A 20,130-nucleotide genomic window follows, 5' to 3' on the forward strand; every position below is an offset into this window, starting at 1 on the left:
CCCCGGTGCCTAAGCCCCTGCCCCTGGGGGGGGATTGGGGCTCACAGTGCGCCCAGCTCTGGGGGAGGAGCAGCTGAGGAGCCCACTGTAATGCCAGCCCTGGAAATGTGTCTGTCCCTGTCCCCATCCCACCCCCACCAGCCAGTTGGGGGGAGGAGGAGAGAATGGGGGGTCTGGGGGTGGGGCCTGCATGGGGCGGAGCTGGGTGGCCCCTCCCCTTTCCTGCCCCCCCACAATGGGTACATAATCCCTGCCCCCGGGGGAGCCACAGAGGGCCCTTGTGTCCCCCACTACACCGGACAGCAGCTGGTACAGCCCGGATCCCCCAGACAGGCAAGTAGGACCCCCAGGGCACTGGGGCCGGGACACCTGGGTTCTCTGGGAGGGGAACTGGGGGGTGGGGTTGATAGGGGTTCGGACAGTGGGTTCTCTAGAAGGGGGATGGGGGGGAGTTGACAGCTCAACCCCCTCCTGTGTCTCTGCAGCCCCCCACCCCAGGTTAATGAATGCTGCTAGGTCCTTTTTTTTTTCTTTTTTTTTTCAAGGGACCCAGGCTCTAACGGGTTAATGGGGGGAGATAATACTTCATGACTGCCCCCCATGAGTTATACCCCTCCCCCACCACATGAAGTCCTGGATTCTAATGAGTGAGGTTAATTAATATTCAGAATTAGCCTCATTAGTGTGCAGCCCAGCCAGTAAGGGGTTAACAGGGCTGGCAAGAGGATCCCCATTTAGGCTTGGGGTGAAGTGACCCTGGGTGACAAGCAGTCCGATTAATTAGAATCCTATGATTAGGGACTCATTAGCACACACCCCTCATTAGCCTATGCTAATCAGAGCCAGGTAAGAGGCTTTTTTCTACCTGTAAGGTCTTGCAGCCTGGGGCAGGAAGGGTTAATGAGACCTTGATGTAGGGTGAACCAATGGAGTGATGCTATTAACAGCTTGAGCTGGGGTTCAACAGGTTAAATTTGCATCCATGAGCATCTAATCAGCATCCACTTCCCTGCAGGTGGCAGCCAGGGGAGGGTTAAAAGGACTTCTGGGCACTAATGAGCCAAAAGGGTTAATTAATGAGCTCATCAGCTATTCATAATAATTAGCAAGGGTGGGGTCTGGGGTAGGAGCCACCCGGGGCAGGGAAGCCAGATGGGGGCTGCTCCCTGCCACAGCCAGACACGGCTCTTCTCCCAGGGCCCCGTTATATGTGGCCATACCTAGACTCCCCCCCAAGAGCCAGCCGCCTCTTACCCAGGGCTCTGTTCTGCTCCACTGTTCCGAGTGGCTCCACCCTAGAGCTGGCTTCATCGTCCCCGGGACTGGGGTGTCCCAGGCACCATCCTGCTCACCACAAGGCAGGGAGGCCCCATTGGTGCCCCTCACTCCTGACTGACAGCCCCTGGCCCCCCAGCCCTGCCAGTGCCCCTCACTCCTGACCCACAGCCCCCTGCTCACCCAGCCCTGCAGGTGCCCCTCACTCCCAACCTGCAACCCCTTGCCCCCATCCCCAGCCAGGCTGGTGCCCCTCACCTCCAACCTACAGCCCCCCCAGGCAGTGACGTCAGGGGGTTGCTATCAGCAGTGCCAGGACAATCAGCTGTGTTGTGGGGGGGTGGGGAGGAGTGGCACTGCCAGGCTGTGCCCAGAGCAGCTGCACGGAGCCTGGCACCCCAAGGACCGGCAGGCCCCACTGCCCTCTTGAGCAGGAAGAGAACCCAGGCGTCCGGGCTCCCAGAGCACATCCTTGAACTGAAAAGGGAGTGGGGGGGGGCAGAGGGTGAGAACAGGGGGCTGGGAGCTCAGACACCTGGGTTCTCTCCAGCTCTGGGAGGGGAGTAGGGTCTGGGGGGGTGGAGGGGTGGGAGCTGGCAGCCTGGACCCCTGGGTTCTCTCCCCAGGGTACAGGGTATTGCGGGTGGGGGAGAATGGAACCCATGGAGGAACCAGGGCTAGACTCGTTCCCCCATGGGGGGGAAAATTACCATGGCAACGCCAGGCTTCCTTCCTGGGCTCCATCTGGTTCCTGTGGTGATACATCCCAGATCCTGTGTGTACCACCCCCACCCCCTCATCCTGTCCAGGATCAGGCCCATGACTCATCGCTGCAGCAGCAGTCGCCCACTCCGGGGTGCAGCTGGCTCTTGGTGGGGTTGTGGGGGCTGCTCGTCTGGTGCTGAGATGCAGCCTTCTCTGGGGAGGAACAGCAGGGAATAGAATGGGCATGGGGAAGGGGCCCCAGCCCCAGGCTCCTAGAATAGGCATGGGAGAGGGGCCCCAGTACTGAAATGCAGCCAGCTCTGCAGGGAGGAACGGCTGCCTGTACCACTCTGGCAGAGGTCTTACCTGGCACGGGGATGCAGCCAGCTCTGGGGTGGAGCAGTGGAGAACAGCCACATATAGCATCCGGGGTAGAGATGCAGCCCACTCTGGATGTAGCACATAATGCAGCCAGGGCTGGGTTCACTGGGTAAACCAGCTGGTTCTGGGGTAAAACAGCCACATATAGCACTGGAGTCATAGATTCATAGATGCTAGGGTCAGAAAGGACCTCAACAGATCATCGAGTCCGACCCCTGCCTAGGCAGGAAAGAGTGCTGGGGTCAGATGACCCCAGCCAGATGCCTATCCAGCCTTCTCTTAAAGACCCCCAGGGTAGGGGACAGCACCACCTCCCTTGGGAGCCTGTTCCAGATTCTGGCAACCCTTACCATGCAGAAGTTTTTCCTGATACCTAGCCTAAATCTGTCAGTTTGTGACCACTGTTCTCTGTCAACCCACACTGTGCTGCATATAATATACCCAGAGAGGGCTCGCCTGGTACAGAGATGTGGCCAGCTCTGGGGTGGGGCAACAGCTGAGTATAACACTGCATGGAGTGAGGAGGGGATGCAGTCAGCTCTGGGGTGGGCCATGGCCTAGCCTGCTCCACCCTAGAGGCAGCTGCACTGCAAGCCCCAGTGCCCACCTCTGGGAGGGAGCACTGGACTGTGGCCCTTTTGTGGTGGGGGGACCGAGTTGGCAGTGCCTGGCACGCCAGGAATGCTCTGGGGAAGGAATCTGTGAGGGATGGGACAAGGGAGGGGGGTCCTGGCTGGGGAAACGCAGGCCCGGCCGCTCTCTGCCAGGGACAGCGTCCAGGCTCACAGGACCCCCCATTTCCCCGACCTGGAGAAAACCCAGGTGTCCGGGCTCACAGGCCCCCTGCTCCCACACCCCAGCCCCACCCCCCTCTCAGAGAGCCCCAGCATCCGGGCTCCCCACTCAGTGCTCTACCCACCCCCCACTCCAGCTCCCCTCCCCTCCCCAAGAGGGGAGGGAACCCATCCCGGCTGCTGCCACCCCCAGGAGGCAGGCACCGGCAGCAGCCAATGGTGCGTGGCATCCATGGGTGGGCACCGTGGGCTCCCCCCAGTCCTGGCATCCCCTCCCCGGGCACCCAGCTTGCCCTGCCCTGCCTGGCCACGGAGAGGAGCCCACCACAGACCCGCCAGACCAGCCGGTACCCTCTCCCCCACGGGCCCCCCATCCTGAGGACCCCCAGAGGGAGGGGAGGGGGAGCTGGGTTTCACCCCACAGCTAGGAGGGAACCCAGGTGTCCGGGCTCCCAGTCACCCCTGTGGTAACCTCTGAGACCCCCACTCTAGCTGCCACCCCCAGACCCCACTCCTCTCCCAGGGAAGGCAGGCCTCCCTCCCCAACCCCCTGGACCCCAGCCCCACCCAGAGGACCCAGGTGTCTGGGCTCCCAGCCTCCCCCCTCTCAGCTCCATTGCTCTTACACCCCGAGCCCTGCTCCCAGTCTGGGGGCGCTGGGCCAGGCAGCTTCTGCCACATTGATGCTGGAACCACCAGGAGGTCCCCAAGAGGGGGCTGGACCCCAGGGTGATCTCCAGCGCTAGGAGGGGAGTTGAGCCTGGGAGGGGTGACAGCAGGGGAACCAGGACCCCAGATGCCTGGCTCTGTCCTCCCTGGGACAAGAGTGGGTCTGGGGGGATGGGGCGGGGGGATCCCGAGCACCAGGGTTCTCCGCAGCTCTGGGAGGGGGAGAAGGGCCCTGGGGGTTACAGCAGGGGAGACTGGGAGCTCAGACCCCTGGGCTCTCCCCATCCCCAGCTTTGGGAGGGGTGGGGGCAGGGGGCGCTGGGCTGTAAGGGCTCCAGGTGATTAACGAACCTGGCGCCTCCGGTGACATTTCCTCTCTGGAGACACAAAACCTTTTGATCCTCCCAGATCCTGTTTATCTCACCAGGAAAGTGTGGAGGCGGAGGGGGCAATGTCAGCACCTAGTGCAGAAAGGCTCCCAACCCCCCACAGTGATGACGGCCCCAGAGCACTGGCTCCCAGGAGCTGGGGGGACCCCAGGTGTCTGGCTCCCGACGGGGAAAGTGGGGGGGCTGGGTTGTATCCCCAACCCGGGGGGTGCAGACCTCGGCCGGCCGGGCTCCACCTGTGCGAGGGAGGGGAGTAGGGTTGGTGGGTCAGAACCGCGCGGACTCGAGCCAGGACAGCTGGGTTGTGTCCCCGGCTTGGGGTGAGCCCCGTGCACCTGGCTTCTCTCAGGGCTCTGCTGAGGGGCCTCGCTGGCACCCGGGGGAGTTGAAGGAGTGACTGAACTGGGCCGATCTACCCCTGAAGGGTTAAAGTGGGCACCCCCACCGCCTGGAGCGGCCCCACAGGGGGACGTGGCCAGCACCACGGCTCACAGGGTCAGGGCAGCGCCCGGTGCTCAATGGCCTGGCTTGTGTCAGGGCCAGGGGGTGGGGGCGGGCAGCCAACAATAGTGGCCTGTGTTCCTCGCCGCGGGTGTTTGCCTTGCCCTGGCGCCGCGCCCACGTGTCCCCAGCCTGGCGCTCGCCTTGTGCCCGGCACCGACTGGGACCTGGGCGCCAGGCATCCCCAGCGCCCATCTTGCTTAAGGAGGGGTCTATGGGGCCAACTCGAGCTCAGGCTTCAGAGGCTTGGGGAGCTGCCATGGGGCGGGGGCTGCAATGACTCTAGGACTAGGCCCTAAAAAGCCTTCCTAGAGTAGGCCCACAGAGACCGCCCTGTGCTGCACTGTTGTGGAGGCTGCTCAAGGACTAGGCCTTCAAACCCTGGCTAGAGCAGGCCCAATAGACACCATCACTGCCCACTGCCATGGCAACAATGCCAGGCCTACGCCTTGAAAGCCTGGCTAGTTGGCCCATTGCTACCCCCTATCTTGGCAAGAACTCAGCGTCTGGGCCTTCCCACCCCGGCTAGACTAGGTTCAACACCCCCTGCCCTGGGTGGTGGAGGGGGCCAGATAGAATTCATATGGGAAATTTTGGGCGCTGAAAAGCCCAAACGTCTAAATTTTCCTCAATGCGAAACGCTCCCCCCCCCCCGCCACTTCCTGAGCTGTTGGCTCAACCAGAGACAGAATCTGGGCTGTAACAAAGCAAAAACAGATAGTTTCGGCAACAGCCGTATTTATCCGCAATTTCTGAGTGCTGGATTTCCGGAGGGGTGGGGTGGGTCATATGTGAATGATACAGGATATGGTTTTAATAATAAAATAGGTATTTTAAGAATGGAAATGTAATACTTCAATCTAAGATGAAACAGCAAGGGCATAGAACTAGGGTAAGATTGTATTAATAATTCAATGCAGTGCTGTGTTGTACTGTAGCTAATATACCTCAGTTTTACCGAATCACAGTATTTTCCCCTTCTGGCAGCTAATTGGATGTGACTGAATTAAAAAAAACCCAGAATAGTTTAAATGGTTCATTTTGACTTGTTTCCTGGGTCCTATCGCAGCTCTGGGGGAGGGGAGAGCCTGGGAGCTGGGACAGGTCACATTTAAGAAGGGAGTGGGGATGAGGGGTTAGAGGACAGGGAAGCTGGACACCTGGGTTCAGCCTCTGCCTTGGGAGGATAGTGGAGCCACAGGGGGGCGGGGAGGGGAGCGGATTGAGAGCCTGGACACCTGGCTTCTATCCCCACTCCACAGTTAATTTGGGGTAGGCGGGTGTGTTCGGGTGTCTGTGGGGTAGTCAAGGGTATATCCCAGAGGGAGAAACCCCCTGGCTTGAGAGCGAGCAGGGGAGCTAGGAGCCCTCAAACCAACTCCCAGGCTCCCACTCCCTTCCCAGAGCAGGGAGGGAACCCAGGTGACCAGGATCCAAGCTCTTCCCCACCTCGTTCTAAACCCTTCAGCCTCCGGTCTCCTCCCAGAGCTGGTGTCTGGGCTCCCAGCCTTGCCCACAGTTCCCCAGACCCCTACCAGGGGGGTATTTGTGAATTTTGCTGCTTCATGTGTGAATCTATCCTGAATGGCTCAGTTATGTGCATCCCGGATGCCTGGGTTCTGTGCACATTGTGTATGGGATGCCCTGGGTTCTGTGTGTGTGTTCGCATGTGTGTCCTGGATGCCTGGGCTCTGGGTGCATCCTGGACACCTGGGTTCTGTGGGTGTGCGCACACACTTGCATGTCCCCGATGCCTGGGGTCTCTGTGTCCCCTGCCCCATTCTTGTTCCCCACCCTCCATTCATGCCCTCCCTCTTCTCTCTCCCCAGCTCCCACCTTCTCTTCTGCCCACCATGCCTCGGTCTGAGCCAACCATGACACTCACCACGGTGCTCTCGCTCCTCTGGGTCCTCCTTGAAGGTACCAACCCCTCCGCAGCACCTCAGCCTCCATCCAGGCCTGGATATTTTCAAGCATCCTAGCCATGAGCCAGGGAACAGGAAATTGGTTGAACAGTAGAAGGACATCATTCAGTCTGGAAGGAGCTGGGTTTCCAGATAGGCTGGGCTGCCCCAGTAGGATGGTCCTACTCGTTTGGCTGGGTCTGCATTCGTCAGGGTCTGCTACAGGGCATGATGGTCAAGACCAGGCTGAGGGACAGCAGGGATCAGAGCCAGAGGGAGAGAGAAAGGATGGATGGAGGGAGGGAGGGAGGACTAGGAGAATGGCTGGGTGGATGGATAGAGGACTAGGAGGGTGGATGGTTGGAAGGGGGTGTGTGTGTGTGTGTCCAGAAAGACAAACACATGCACACTAACAACTCCCAGTTCAGATCTTGCCCTTCCACCCCAAAGCTCTGACCAGGGAAGGGCCTGGCAGAGGGGCACGAGACAGACCCAAGCACACCCCCGACTTCCTCCCTTCCCCGCAGGCGTGGCAGGCGGGCACTGGGGCGCCTGGATGCCCCTGCATATCTCTGCTTTCGAGGGCACATGCGTGGCGATGCCCTGCCGCTTCGACTTCCCCGAAGAACTGCGCCCAGCCACTGTGCACGGGCTCTGGTACTATAACAGCCCCTACCCCAAGAACTACCCCCCCGTGGTGTTCAAGTCCCGCACCAGCATTGTGCACGAGAGCTTCCAGGGCCGCACACGCCTGCTGGGTGACCTCCAGGCTCACAACTGCTCACTGCTCATCACCCGCCTCAGCCCTGAGCTGGTCGGCAAGTACTACTTCCGAGCCGACCTGGGTGGCTACAACCAGTACACCTACTCCGACCACAGCAACCTGGAGGTCGTCAGTGAGTGCCACCAAGGCCATGGGGCTGAAGAGGCCAAAAGGGGGAATGGATTACTGGGGGGTGGGAGAGGGAAGTCTACCACTAGGGGGCACTAGAAGTGGGTAATGCTGGGGTGGGCAATTAATTTGGGTGGAGGGCCGCTGAGTTTTGGCAAGCCATGGAGGGCCGCATGATAGGCACCCTGGGGCAGATAAATATTAATTTTCTAATTTTTTTTAGGGGCCCTGTGGGCTGGATAGAATGGCCTGGTGGGCTGCATCTGGCTCCCAGGCCACATTTTGCTCAACCCTGGGGTAATGGATCACTAGGGGGTGGGAGAGGGGGGATCTACCACTATGGGGCAGTAGAAGGGGGTAATGGATCACTAGGGGGTGGTAGGAGGGGATCTACCACCAAGGGGTGCTGGGGGTGGGTAAAGGACCACCAGGGCTGACACAGCACCTGGGTCCCCTACCTGCCCAGACGCCTGGGTTCCCTCCATGCTCTGAGAGGAGAGTTGGGGTAGGGATTGGGGCCCAGTGTGCTGCCAAGTGGCCAGACACCTGGGTTCACAGTCTGTCCCCCCCCACCAGACAAGCCAACCATCATGGTGCCACCAGTGGTGGTGGAGGGGGCAGAGGTGGAGCTGCGCTGCCTGGTGCCTGACAACTGCCCCGAGATGCACCCGGTGGTGACGTGGCAGGGCCACGAGGAGCTGGCAGAGCAGGCGGTGCAGGTCCGGCTCGAGGAGACTGATGGCAACTGGACCCAAGTGTCCGGGGTGCGGTTCCTGCCCAGCCGCCGTGACCACGGCCGCACCCTGGCCTGCCGCGTGGCCTACACCAACACCACCTTTGAGTTCGAGGACCGCACCACCCTCGACGTCAAGTGTGAGCCCAGATGCTGGGGTTCCCTCCCGGGGGGCCAGGACACCTGGGTTCTACCACAGGGTTGGGGTGGGGGGAACACCAGAGATCCCACCTGGGTTTGGGGTGGAGCCAGGACACCTGGGTCTCCTCACCCTGCTCTGGGAGGGGAACATGGCCTAGCAGGGGAGCCCGGATGCCTGGGTTCTCTCCAGCTCTGAGAAAAGGGGTGGGGGGGGGAGTTGGAGGAGGAGGAGGGGCTGGAAGCCCAGATGCCTGGGATCTCTCCTGGTAAGAGGAGGAGGAGTGGGGAGCCCGGACACCTGGGTTCTCTCCTGACTGTGGGTGGGCAATGGGGGCTGAGGGGTTAGACTGAGGTGGGGCCTGTTTCCCATATGCCTGGGCTCCCCCCTGATGCTGGGAGGGTGATAGGCCTAGCAGGGCACCTGGGTTCTGCTGGAACTCTAGCACCTGGGTCTGGGTAAAAAGCAGAGGCTGGGGGTTCAAGAGCATGAGGGACGGATGGTCTGGTATCCGGACACCTGGGTCCTCCCCAACCCTAACCCCTGACCCCTTCTCCCCCTCCTCTCTCCTCTGCAGATGAGCCGCACATCGTGGAGATGACAGACTCTCTGGAGGCCACGGAGGGAACATCTGTGGTGCTGGCATGTGCAGCTGATGCCAACCCAGTGGCACTGCTGACCTGGGCACAGGGTGCAGCAGTGCTGGCCGAGGAGCCGGGCACGCGTCTGGAGCTGCAGCTCTACAACGTCACCCCCACCCACGATGGCATCTACACCTGCGTGGCCGAGAACGTCCATGGCCGCGCCAACCGCTCCCTCGGCCTCACCGTGTTCTGTGAGCGTCCCCCCACCCAGACGCCGGGGTTCTCTGCAGGGTGGGGGCTGGAGGGGGGTGGTTAGAGCAGTGAGGACTGGGTCCCATCCTTCCCCAACCCTGCAGATGCTCCACGGCTACCTGTGATCAACGCCTCAGGGGTGGCGGTGGAGGGGGAGCCCGTGACCATCACATGCAGCACAGAGAGCAACCCCGAGCCCATCCTCAGCCTGCTGAAGGAGCGACGGGTGCTGGCCACAGCTGTTTATGAGCAGCAGCTGGCGCTGGACCTCCCCGGTGTCACCCACGAGGATGATGGCGAGTACTGGTGCGTGGCTGAGAACCAGTATGGGCAGCAGGCAACCGCCTTCAACCTCACTGTGGAGTGTGAGTCACCCATGTTCCCCTGCCTGGGTTGTAGGGGGGAAATGGCGGACCCTATGGGCGTCCTCTGCAGCCATTCCACCCCAGAACCAGCCGCATGGCGGCACTGAACAAGTCTCCCTGCCAGGCTGTTATACATAGCTGCTCCTCACCTGCCAAGGCTGAAAGCTGGCTGTATCACAAGCCCTCCTCAGGCTGTTATATACCACCATCCCCAGGACTTGGCTGCATTTCAGCACCAACCTATGCAGTGCCATACACAGCTGTTCCCCAGATGTCCCACCCCAGAGCTGACCGCATCTTAACCTCAAGCAGCCTTTAGCTCTTTCCCACCCCAGAGCTGGCTGCATCTTAGCACTAAACAACCTAGTGTTATACTCAGCCGTTCCCCAGCTGTCCTGTCCCACTCCAGAGCTTGCCACATCATGGCCCCAAGCAACCTGTAATGTTATATGGATCTGTTCCTCAGTCGCCCCACCCCAGAGCTGGCTGCATCTCAGCACCACACAACTTCTGTATTGTTATACTCAGCTGTTCCCCAGCTGTCCTACCCCAGAGCTGGCCACATCATGGCCCCAAGCAACCTGTAGTGTTATATGGATCTGTTCCTCAGCTGCCCCACCCCAGAGCTGGCTGCATTTCAGTCCTGAACCCCCTGCCTAGCATTGCTGATGGCCACCCACCTCCCCTGTGATTGACCAGCCATGTTCCACCCCCCTGCCCACAGTTGCACCGCTAATCCTGCCGGAGTCGCGGTGTACAACCGGGCGGGACACGGTTCAGTGCATCTGCGCTGTCAAGGCCAACCCTGAGGCGGCCGTGACCTTCGAGCTGCCCACGCGCAACGTGAGCCTCAACGAGAGCGCACGGGAGGTGGCCCAGACAGAGCGGGCTGGCTATGCCATCACCACCATCCTCACGCTGCGTGGCGAGCTCGACTCCCAGCTCTATGTGCTGTGCGCTGCCCGCAATGCCCACGGTGCCCGCCACCGCCAGCTGCACTTCCACCATGCCAGTGAGTGCCCCTGCAACACCCCTGGGGTCTGGGCAGCATCCCTACAGTGCCCTGTGGTGGGCCAGCCTGCCCAGTCTTCTGTCTCTAACTCCCCCCTCTCTGGCTCTCTACAGATAGCCTCATGTGGGCCAAGGTGGGGCCGGTGGGGGCCGTGGTGGCCTTTGCCATCCTCATCGCCATCGTGTGTTACATCAGCCAGACCCGCAAGAAGTAAGTCCCTGACCCGGCAACTGTCCCATCGCCTCCCCAACTCCGCTCTGAAAGAAAAACACCCAATATTGGAATTTAAGGACAATTTTGGGGCAGGAAAAGCAGTCTGATGCTTCACATTCCCCTCCACGCCGGGCATTTTAAAGGCTTTTCTGACAAATACACCACTGAAACGGTGATCGCACTCAGAGTATCCCTGTCCTGGTCTCACAGAAACCATTCTGGTAACAATGACACAAATACAGAAGCACTGAGTCGCCCCAACGCTTCCATCATACAGCTCATCCCAAGTCTATTCCCATTTCACAGACAGAAGGAGGGGGAGCAGTGCCTTCAATCTAGGCTAGTGGTTTTCAGCCTGCAGTTCACAGACCCCAGGACATTCACAGGCTACATCCAAGGGGTTCACGAAAGATGATTGTGCTCTATCAGAAGTATGTGAATACCCACACCTACCATTTCAAGGGGTCTGTGCCTCCATTCCAAATTTTTTAGGGGCCTGCAAATGAAAAAAGGTTGAAAATAACTGCTCTAGGGCCATAGTCATGTGATCAGTGCTGTTGTAAGAAAATACAGTGAATCTAAAAAGTGTTTCATTATTATCCATGACAGTAATACCATACATTCATCGTATTATAACAAATTGCATTATGTTACATTTATATTGCACTTCACTGGTTTTGGGACAAGCTGGCTAGTATGTTATAGCTAAACCAATGCAAGGCAAGGCATAGCATCATGTAACACAATACAATAAAAAGTAGCTTGTAATGTAATTTTTAAACAAATATGTGATGCGATTCCAAGCTGATTTATATACCATACCATGTCATGTCATATTCTTCCAGCCTAAACTGATCTACAGTCTATAATCTGTATCATGTCTACAATATGATGTGATTATATATAAATCAGCTTGTAATCACATCACATCACGTATCAGTTTACATTAGATTATAAAACAATTTCTACTGTATTATGTTACATTATGTTGCATTGGTTTGGATCTATATAAATTGCCTTGTAATTCTATTGTAATGTAATATAAGGTAATGTAATATTTTACATTATACTCATGTTATATTACAATGTATTATACAATGTTATACTGTTAGATTATGTTATATTGCATTATATAACAACATAATGTAATATAATATATATGATGTTACATTATATTATATTCTAACATAACATAATGGAAAGTAATATATTACATAATATAATGTAATATAATGGAATGTAATAATATAACATGACATAGATTTCATAGATAATATAATGGGATGTAATACAATGTAACATAATGTGACATATAATACAATATAACAATGTAATATAATGAAATATAATATAGTGAAATATAATGTAATATAATTCAAGCTGATGAATATACATATCTAAACTAAAGTAATGCAATATAATATAACATCACGTAAACCGGTATGTGATGCAGTGACCACTTGATTTATGTATTATAATCGTACCACATCATATATCAGTTTAAATTAGATTATAGGATGATTTATTACAGCTATTACATTATAGCCTATGGCACTGGACTGGTTGAGAGAGATACATCAACTTGTAATGTATTCTATTCTCTACTGTTCTGCTCTTTACGCACAGCTGCAGCTCGACGTGCCATCCCTGGAATTATATTGTATTGTGTTAGTTTCCAGCCATGGTATATTGATCTGCAGCTACTTCTGAATGTTATCACACCACATCACACTCAGCATTACTGGATGCTCCAGGTGTGACAGAGCTGAGACTAGAAGCCAGGTGTCATCCCTCACCACTCTGCGCGGATAGGGCCCTGCAGGCAGTGGGTGTTTGCAGCCCCATCACGTTGTGTCTCCTCCTCCAGGAAAAGCGTGAATGAGAGCTCCAGCTTTGTCCAGACTGAGAACCCGCCTGTGGTCTACAGTGGGGACCTGCAGCCCAGCCTGCACAAGTCCGAGGTGCGGGTGCAGGTGCCAGCAGGGATGGATGGACAAGGGGGTGGGAAAGTGGCACATGGGTGGATGGATTAGAAGGTTATAGAGGGGGATAGATGGATGGGTGGATGGTTATAGAGATGGATGGATGGATGGAAAGACTGATAAGACTGACCCTCCAACCCACGTGTGGAGGCCCAATCCCCGACTCACCCACTCACAGGATAAGGACGGGGCAGGGGTCTTCCCCCTCTGGACACAACCAGCCCAATCTGAACCTGATTCAGGGGCTCTGGCTGTTTTGGGGGGGGGGGTGACACTGGGATTTTCCCTCCATCCCACTCCCCCCAGGTGCCCCCCATGACCCTCTCCCTTCTCTGCCAGTCCAAGGAGATCTGCTCCCTGGAGAGCCACTGACCCGGGGTGGTGAGTAGGGACCCCCATGTCTGCCCCCGCCTGTGTTACATCCCCGCCCCATCAGGGGTCACTGCACTGGTCCCACCCCCCCGCACGCGGCTGTCCTGTGTCTGTGCTGCAGAGGGGGGACCTGATCCTGGGCCTGGGGTGGGGGGTGCATGGCGGGTGTGTGTGCCTGGCTGGTCCCCCCGTGTGCCCGTCTGCTGCCTCCATGTCATCTTTGTGGGGTCCCCACCCATGGGGGTGATGCGGGAATGGGGAGGCATCCCCCAAGTCTGCCCTGGGGTGCTGGTGGGGAATTTCCAGGGGTTTAACCCTATAACACCCAGCAGTAGTGGGGGAGGGGGTGTGCACTATGGGTTAACTCTTTAATGCCCAGTAAGGGGGTGCCCCCAGCCCATGTGGGCTAACCATTCAATGCCTGGGGGGGGTCTCTGAGTTAAGCCCCTTGTGGCCATTTAACCTTATAATGTCAAGCTTTCATGCTTAGGGGCAGGGAGCCCCCCCCCCCATGGGTTAACCCTTTAATAGGCAGTGGACCAGAAGCCTCAGGGTTAAACCTATACTGTCTACTGGCTGCCCCCCAACCCTGCAGGTTAACCCTTTAATGCCCAGTGGCCAAGTGTGGAATGTTAACCTTTTAATGCCCAGCAGCATGGAGACCTAAGAGTTAGCCCTGTTGTGCCCAGCAGCACAAAGACTCCCTAGCCTATGCTAACCCCCCTCCCTCCCCCCTGGCCCCTATGCTCTCCCCTGCAGTTTGGGTGGCACCCAGCCTCCGACAAACGCCTGCTGAGCAAGCGCGAGGGCTCTCTGGACCTGGATGTGGACTACGCCAACATCGACTTCGCCAAGCTGAGCACCAAGGACAGCTACACCCTGACAGAGGAGCTGGCCGAGTACGCCGAGATTCGTGTCAAGTGAGCTTCACCCCAGCCAGGAGGCCACACCCATCAACAAAGACCCCCTCCACCCACTGCCAGATCCACAGTGACAGGCCATGCTCATTGGCCCTGTCAGGCCACACCCATTGCCGTAGGCCCCACCCACCCACTGCCAGGCTATGCCCGCTGACATAAACCCCTCCCCTGCCCTCTCAGGGACAGGCCACTCCTGTTATCACAGACTGCCCTTGACACCCATCGTCATGGCCCCCTCCCACCTGGCCTGGCCACATCCTCCATTCCCTCCCAGCTCCTTTGCCATGGAGGCAAGATACACGCCCACAGACACATGGAGACAGAGGTTGACAGCCCACACAGAGCTTGGCCACGCCTCCCTGTGCAGGCCACGCCCCCTGCCATAGGAAATCAAGACCCCATGAGCCTGTCCACACCTGCTGCATGGACATTCCTGGTCATGGCCATCAGGCATCCCAGCCACGACTGCCCCGGCCTCTGCCGCAGGAATGCAACTGCTGACCTGCCATGACCCTGAAGCTGAAGACACACCCTTGAGGCAAAAGATACACCCGTGTCCACACCCCACCTCCTAATCCCACCTCCCTGGAGGGACTTCCTCATTTCCCCACCTCAATGATTCAAGCTACCCATCTCTAGATGCAGCTGCAAATGGATCTAATCGCGGCGGGGGGGACAGAGCGGGAGCTGGTTTTCCACAGCCTCTCCCAACATCATCATCCTTCCACACATCTTTCCCAGTCCTGCCAGCATGCTGTGCCTCAGTTTCCCCATTGCAGCCTCCATCCAGGGGCTCTTCCTTCCTTTTTCCAGCTCCCACCGGGCCGGCTTGAGCCAATGGACCTTGCAATACTTTCCATCCTAGACCAGTCAAGCAACTGGTAGCTCTCTCTGCTGGACCCCAGTAGCCACTTCTCTGTTCCCCACCCACAACCCTCCAGATCCAGCCCCCTCCCCCTTTTATTTTGCATTGAAGTAGCTTTGCCTAAAGATTAACATCACTTACAGCAGTCCCCAGCCAGGAAGGGACCCATATACTGGTCCAGATGGCCTTTTCCTCATACAAAGGCATCCCACCATTAAGACTTGAACTGGTATCTGGGGGAGGGGAGGGGAGGGGAATTGCGGCACAGCCTTGATACCTTTATTCACGTCCGTCCATCCTCTCAGAAGAACTGTCAGTTCATCCACACTGGGCCCATCTAGTCCATCCATCCAGAGCCCAACAGCCAACACGAGTAGGAATTCCTGATTAATTCTTCTCACACTTGTCCTCCCAGAAGCCCCCTGCCCTCTGCTGGAGGACAAGCAGAGAGACTTGGATAACGGAGTCATCACTGATTATTTTCGGTGCCATTTTTAGTCGGGGAACTTCCCCCCCACTGGTCCCCAATATTTGCCCAATGCACTGGAGACAAAACGATGGCTCAAAACTAACATCACCACTTTCTAACCAGAGCTTAATGCTGTTTGGATGCATCCCTAACTCTTGTAACTCTCCAGGCAACCTCAATCAATGGTCTATTTATTGGTAGGTGTTAGTGGATGTAGTTAGGTTTAAAAGCAACTTCAAATTGGCCAAGTGACGGGGCTCTGACAGGGCTCTGGAGGGCACAAGTTGACACTCACAGTAGAGCCAATCAACAATCCTCCTCTTGTAGGGTTTTCCCATACAGAAACAGCTGCTTTTTCCATATGAATGTGTCTGGCTTTTACATTACCGTATTTTCTCACATACCACACGCCCTCAGCTAAGACCTGCACCTTGCTGTGGGCCAGCATGATGAAAAGATGTTTTCCAGGCTTCCCAGTCACAGCTTGGCCTTGCCATGAACACGGGCTGTGGGGAGCAGGGACTGAGTCATTCAACATCTCCCCCCACCAGCTACTTACACAAAAGCTGCTGCCAAAGTGCACCATGCAGCCTCCTGGAAGCCATTCTGGCATCCCCACAACTCCTTTCTGGCATGGAAAACATGGTTCTCAGTTAAAACACATGCCCCTTTTTCGGAGAATTAATTTTTGCTGAAAAGTTGCATGTGGTACACGTGTTAATATGGTACTTTGAGGGGGTTTGGTGGGGGACAGGAATAAAAAAAAAAAATCAAGCTTCTCACAAATCACAACCTGAGACCCATGTTCCTTGTCCTATCCCCTATGGCAACAGAGAACAGTCCATACTATTAAAAAGATCCATTTTGTAGTGCTCTTTTTCATTTTCCCAGGAAATATTGTTCAAAGCTCCACTGGGTATTGTAGTGGAAATACCAGTTTTGGTTGTGATGTAGCTTTGGCTTTTCAGGGGTGGGGAAGAAAAATCAAAACAAAACTTCTTTTGCATTTTTGGAAAAGTTGGATTTTTCATTTGGAAATGAATGTCAGGGTCAAACCTTACTGGATATGCTATTCAAAGGTAGCATGCTGGATTTTGATGATCTCGCTTCCGGGAGGGTGAAAAGAATCTAATAAAAGCATTTGGATGATCTGTTTTGACATAAAATCATAGGGCACTTATACACGTGATGAAAATTGCCCCTTTTTTTGCAATTTAACTGCATAACAATTTAAATGTATAGGTTTTTTTGCGACTCAGAGAACTGGGGCTTGAAGGGACATGCCAGAAGTTACAACTAGTTCAGCCCCCTGCCTGAGGCAGGATCAGCCCTGTCCAAACCATTCTATCCACATCCATAATTTAGTAAATTAGTTAAAAAAAAATCAACCCTGACGCAACAAAGGATATCACACCTGAGCCAGCCATAGGTAAAGCAGGGGAACCAGGGTGGCCAACGTCTTGCTACTGTAAAAGGTTGTTAATGTACACACATAGTTGCAAAGGAACCTTTTCAGTTCTCATTTGGAAATTAATCTTTTCCTTTAACCTCAATTTCATACAAATGGAGAAGTCAGGAGGGAAAAGGAGTGAAATTTCCCAGTCCTGGAACATTGTAAAGTGTCAAAACCAAACAAAATCACTGCATTTCCCAATGGAAGAGAAATCCTACTTCCTGTCCCATTCCAGAGCTCACGCCTCTACCAGCACCCTGTGAAAACCCCGTCACTGAAATGCTGAATTCAGGTCCTGATTTGTTTATACTAATTTGTTTGTAAAATTTCCTTCCATTCTTGGTTTCTCTGTAAATAAGGACAAATAAAAGAAGCCAGGAATTTCTCTCCATAACTTTTTAGGATCTTCTCTCTCTCTCTCTCTCTCTCTTTGTACACGTAAGAGAGTGTGTGTGTGTGTGTGTGTGTGTGATATGGGGGGAAGTGGCTAAGGTATAGCCCTGGTCTGACAGTGGAATGAAAACTAGGAAACATATCAGGCGAACGGTATTAATCCCAGGCTCACATCAGTCTCGGCGCAGGCTAGTGTTTGGTGAGACACCGGAGCATATAATGCCTTTAACCCAGCCAACTTTGTACTCTGGAGGAAATAAATGATATTTTACCAATCGACCCCTTCTCTCTGTTGTCTGCTTCAAGGTATTCCTACCTGCAGCCTTGGATAGTGACCAGTTCATTGATCCACCCGTCCTGTGAGTACGTGCTACACACAAAGACCTAGAGTAGGGGTGTCAAAGATACAGCCCATGGATACACTTCTACCCACCTGCCAGGGCTCCTAGAGAAGCTGGGGTGAGGCCTCCTGCTGAAATCTGTGGTGGAGCCCCACAGGAAATATGAGTCTGTGTTTGTCCCCAGACCACTGTGTTTCACAGGTCTGTATCCAGCCCACAAGAAGCCCCATGGTCCATGTGTGCCCAGCCACACCTCCTTAAAAGCACAGCAGTATTTTGTCTCACCATCCACGCCTTGTTAAAGCTTACTACATTTTGTGCCAACATCCAGTCCATACCTCACTCAAAGCCACTTAGCTGTCCACAACTCATTAAAAACTTGCAATAGTCCAGACCTGGGTTCAGGTCTTGTTAAACCTTGTTACATTGCACATGTTATCCACACCTGGTTCAAAGCTGTTTACATTGTGCATAGACCATTCTGAGAAGCCAGATCTAAGGCAATCAGTTCACAACAGAGCCTAATTAGCAAGATGCAATGCCCTACGGATCATGGGACTCAAGAAAAGGGGAGAAAACTTCCAGCTAACATAGCCCCTTCCAGCCATAAAGCTCCACTGATCCTCTCTCCTACCACTGATCCCAGACCGTGACCCCCAGTCCCCACTCCCAAGACTGACATCAGCATGGGGATAATGGGGATGCTTGATGTTGGCATATTTGCTGGAGAAGTCTGAGGCAGGCACGTGGCTCTGGGGGGCTGGTTGGATCTTAATGGTGGAGTATTGGACATTGTCGGGGATGGTCTAGTGGGGAAAAGCTACTGGGCATTAAGCTGGGGACTAGCACCATCAGTCGGGCTGGTAGGGCTACAGCATGAGGAGCTGGGAGCCAGGACAACACCATTCACTTCCCAGGCAACCCAGGTGCCTGAGCTCCCAGGCCCCTCTGCACTCACCCCCCCAGTCCCCAGAGTGGCGAGAACCCAGCGGCTGACTTCCCGGGCCCGCTGCTTCCCTCAGAGTGGGGACAGAACCCAGACACGTGCACCTGGCAGGGGAAACACCATGTATCTGGGTCCAAGAAAGCAGTCTTCCCAAGGATAACCGTTCTTCTGGTGTGGTTTAGTACCTGCCGAGGTGTTGGGGCTTAAAGGCCGTTTTATATAAAGGGCAGACTCCTCCCCAGCTTGTTCCTGTGGCCATATGGCTGAGGGCAGGCAAAACTCGGGGGCATCTGAACCCCAAGCCTCTGGGCTTGGCCCTGCATGTAGGATGGCTGCCAAAAGACTTTGGAAATACCTGAAGCCCCTGGTGGGGGGTGGCCGGTTGTAGGACCACTTATGGTTCTGGACTGACTCATGGGTTTGGACTTTTGATTTGGCTTGGAATATGAAAAAATTCTTTAAAAAGAAAAAAGAAGTCCAGGGTCATGGGCTGAGAGAGACCTCATAGCAGAGCTCACCTAGTTGTAGGGCCAAAGTGTCTTCAAGGCTGCACTGGTCTCTGTATCCCTCCACCCAGCAGCTCAGCATCATGTTGGGACCCAGCTCTGCTCCATCCCAGCCTGGATCCTCTGGTCATCCCAGCTGTCCCGGGCCGGGGATCCAAGGCAGGCAGGCTGCATGGAGCAGGAGAGGGACCCCTCTTCTTGTACTGTCATCAGGGTTGGACGGCATGGGTGGGCTGGGAGGAAAGATGTCTGTGAGTCTGGCTGGGCCCTGGGGTGGGGATCAACAGTCTATCAGACCAGCTCCCAGGGGCCAGACACATCCCAGCTGCCCCGGACCATCTCATCAGCAGCGCTAAATTCTGGGATGGCCAAGAAGGGCTGACAGAGCCAGGGACAGGAAGTAGCCAGCTCTGGGGCCGTCCTCTCCTCACATGTGTGGCCAGCAGGACAGATGGGACTTGCTTATCTGTCACATGAAGCTACACTGCTCCATAGCTGTATTGCTGTTCAGTATAGTGGTCATTCTCTTTCCCAGGGCAGATCCAGTAGATGCTCTGATCCCCTGGGCACAGCCCCACAAGCAGTTGCCTGGCTCCTCACTGAAGGACTGGGTCCGGTTTTTGAAGGCCGTGTCAATATGAGCCTCGGCTGCATGATACACAGCGATGAATCCATTCTGCTTTCACCACTCAGGTCTGATATTCCCCCAAGAGATGTTATAGCTGCAGTTGAGGGTCATGCAGGATCCCTCCTGCCCACACAAGCAATCTTTCAGCAGGGTCACACCCCAGTCCCCAAGGCCAGCACCTGGCACAGAGAACAGTAGCCCGGGGTTGTGGCCTAGACCCAGCTTTGCTGGGGTGTGACAAGGGGCAACATCCTCCTGAAAAAGCCAGGAACACAAATCCCATGGTAACCTCTTATCAGAGCCTAATTCTTATGGAAATTATGTCCAGAGGAGAACCCAGGTATCCAGGTCCCAGATCCCAGGTCCAGGGGAGAACCCAGGTGTCCAGGCTCCCAGAGCCCCGCAGCTCTAAGTCCCCCAGACCACAGAGGGGGAAGGAATCAGGCC

General features: G+C 55.5%; 1 protein-coding gene across 4 annotated transcripts; it reads left to right on the forward strand.

Annotated features, from left to right (window-relative positions):
- Positions 1–218: 218 nt before the first annotated feature.
- On the forward strand, positions 219–17,535 carry MAG (myelin associated glycoprotein). Of its 4 annotated transcripts, none has more exons than XM_090054159.1 (11): positions 219–333; positions 6,544–6,634; positions 7,146–7,514; positions 8,087–8,383; positions 8,960–9,217; positions 9,323–9,583; positions 10,308–10,595; positions 10,709–10,805; positions 12,676–12,769; positions 13,097–13,171; positions 13,922–14,056. In XM_090054159.1, the coding sequence occupies exons 2-10, from the start codon at positions 6,568–6,570 to the stop codon at positions 13,160–13,162; spliced, it is 1,797 nt and encodes a 598-aa protein (XP_089910285.1). In that variant the 5' UTR covers positions 219–333; positions 6,544–6,567; the 3' UTR covers positions 13,163–13,171; positions 13,922–14,056. The 4 variants fall into 4 exon arrangements, with proteins under 4 accessions (XP_089910285.1, XP_089910286.1, XP_089910283.1 ...); XM_090054160.1 differs by having other exon boundaries at positions 13,130–13,171; XM_090054157.1 differs by lacking the exon at positions 13,097–13,171 and having other exon boundaries at positions 13,922–17,535.
- The last annotated feature ends 2,595 nt before the right edge of the window (positions 17,536–20,130 follow it).

This window comes from Crocodylus siamensis, chromosome 6 (genome assembly GCF_052110815.1).
Source record: "Crocodylus siamensis isolate JL-2025a chromosome 6, ASM5211081v1, whole genome shotgun sequence".
Lineage (NCBI taxonomy): Eukaryota > Metazoa > Chordata > Crocodylia > Crocodylidae > Crocodylus > Crocodylus siamensis.